Genomic DNA, 1,266 nt, shown 5'->3' with positions numbered 1-1,266 from the left:
GCTTAACCGCTGTGCCACCCAGGTGCCCCCCTAATAGTATCTTGATAGGCTTTCCGTGTCTATCTGTGTGCGTGGTTTAACAGTGTGCTCACAGGCAGCTAAAGTGCTTGAGCCTGTTGTCTTTTCACTGTTATATATACATATTTTAAAAATTTTAGGGGCGCCTGGGTGGCTCAGTCCGTGGGGCGTCTGCCTTTGGCTCAGGTCATGATCTTGGAGCCCCTGGATCGAGCCCCACATTGGGCTCCCCGCTCAGCGGGAAGTCTGCTTNTGCTCCCCCCCCCCCCCGCCACTTGTGCTCTCACTTTGTCTCTCAAATAAATAAATAAAATTTTTAAAAAAGATTTTATTTATTTGAGAGGGAGAGGGAAGGGGGGAGCAGGAGAGGAAGAAGCAGACTCCCTGCTGAGCAAGGAGCCGGATGGGGGACTCAATCCCAGGACCCTGAGACCATGACCTGAGCCAAAGGCAGACGCTTAACCCACTGAGCCACCCAGGCACCCTTGACTGTTATATTAAAAGCCTTGTTCAGTGTTGCTCTTTGTCCTTATTTTTTAATTTTGTATGAATTACATCTAGTGGATGTACCAGAATTTACTCTGCCATTCCCAGCATTCCATATATATTTAATAAGTGCTTCAAATGTGTCTGGCACTGAGAAGAGCTGAAGATAGACAAAGCCCCTCTCCTCAAAGTTTGTAGTCTTCCAGGGGGCGCACGGGTGGGCAGGTGATAAAATCAGCCAGGGCTAAACTCCGGCCCTTCTGTCCGGTCGGCGACACTGCAGTGTGACCATCTCTGTNCGACACTGCAGTGTGACCATCTCTGTGCGCATAAGTTACTTCCTCACGTTAAATTATTGTGATTAGTTTAATTTTTAGACACATTCAGTGTGGGGGAAAAAAAAACACCTCCTAATTGTTCACTTGCACACCTGCTGGCAATTTCATAAGAGAGCTTTGTGCAAGCGTTAGGGAGCAGCTCGGCCCTTCCCGCCTGCTTCCTCAGCCCTCGTGCTCTGCGCCCGCCGGCCTCCATGCGCCGTGTCCCCGCACAGGTGAGCGAGCAGTTTGCCCGGCACATCGACCAGCGGATCCAGGGCAGCCGGATTGGCGGGGCGCGGGGCATGGAGATGCTGGCGCAGTTGCAGCGCTGCCTGGAGACAGCCCTCCTGTTCTCCGGCCTGGACATGGCCACCGCCTTCGAGCATTACTACCAGTGAGCGCGGCCGTGGGGCGGGCCAGGGAGGGGGGCGCATGGCGGGGG

General features: G+C 53.4%; 1 protein-coding gene across 1 annotated transcript in view; it reads left to right on the top strand.

Moving 5' to 3' along the window:
- Positions 1 to 1,266, top strand: part of CUL7 (cullin 7) — a 14,074-nt gene that overhangs the window by 10,396 nt on the left and 2,412 nt on the right. Inside the window, exon 20 of the mRNA XM_034648257.1 lies at positions 1,058 to 1,219. Within this exon, the coding sequence (XP_034504148.1) occupies positions 1,058 to 1,219 (162 nt within the window). The remainder of the gene's footprint in view (positions 1 to 1,057; positions 1,220 to 1,266) is intronic.

This window comes from Ailuropoda melanoleuca, chromosome 19 (genome assembly GCF_002007445.2).
Source record: "Ailuropoda melanoleuca isolate Jingjing chromosome 19, ASM200744v2, whole genome shotgun sequence".
NCBI lineage: Eukaryota > Metazoa > Chordata > Mammalia > Carnivora > Ursidae > Ailuropoda > Ailuropoda melanoleuca.
The sequence above is the reverse complement of the archived record's forward strand: the minus strand, read 5'-3'. Positions and strand labels throughout refer to the sequence as shown.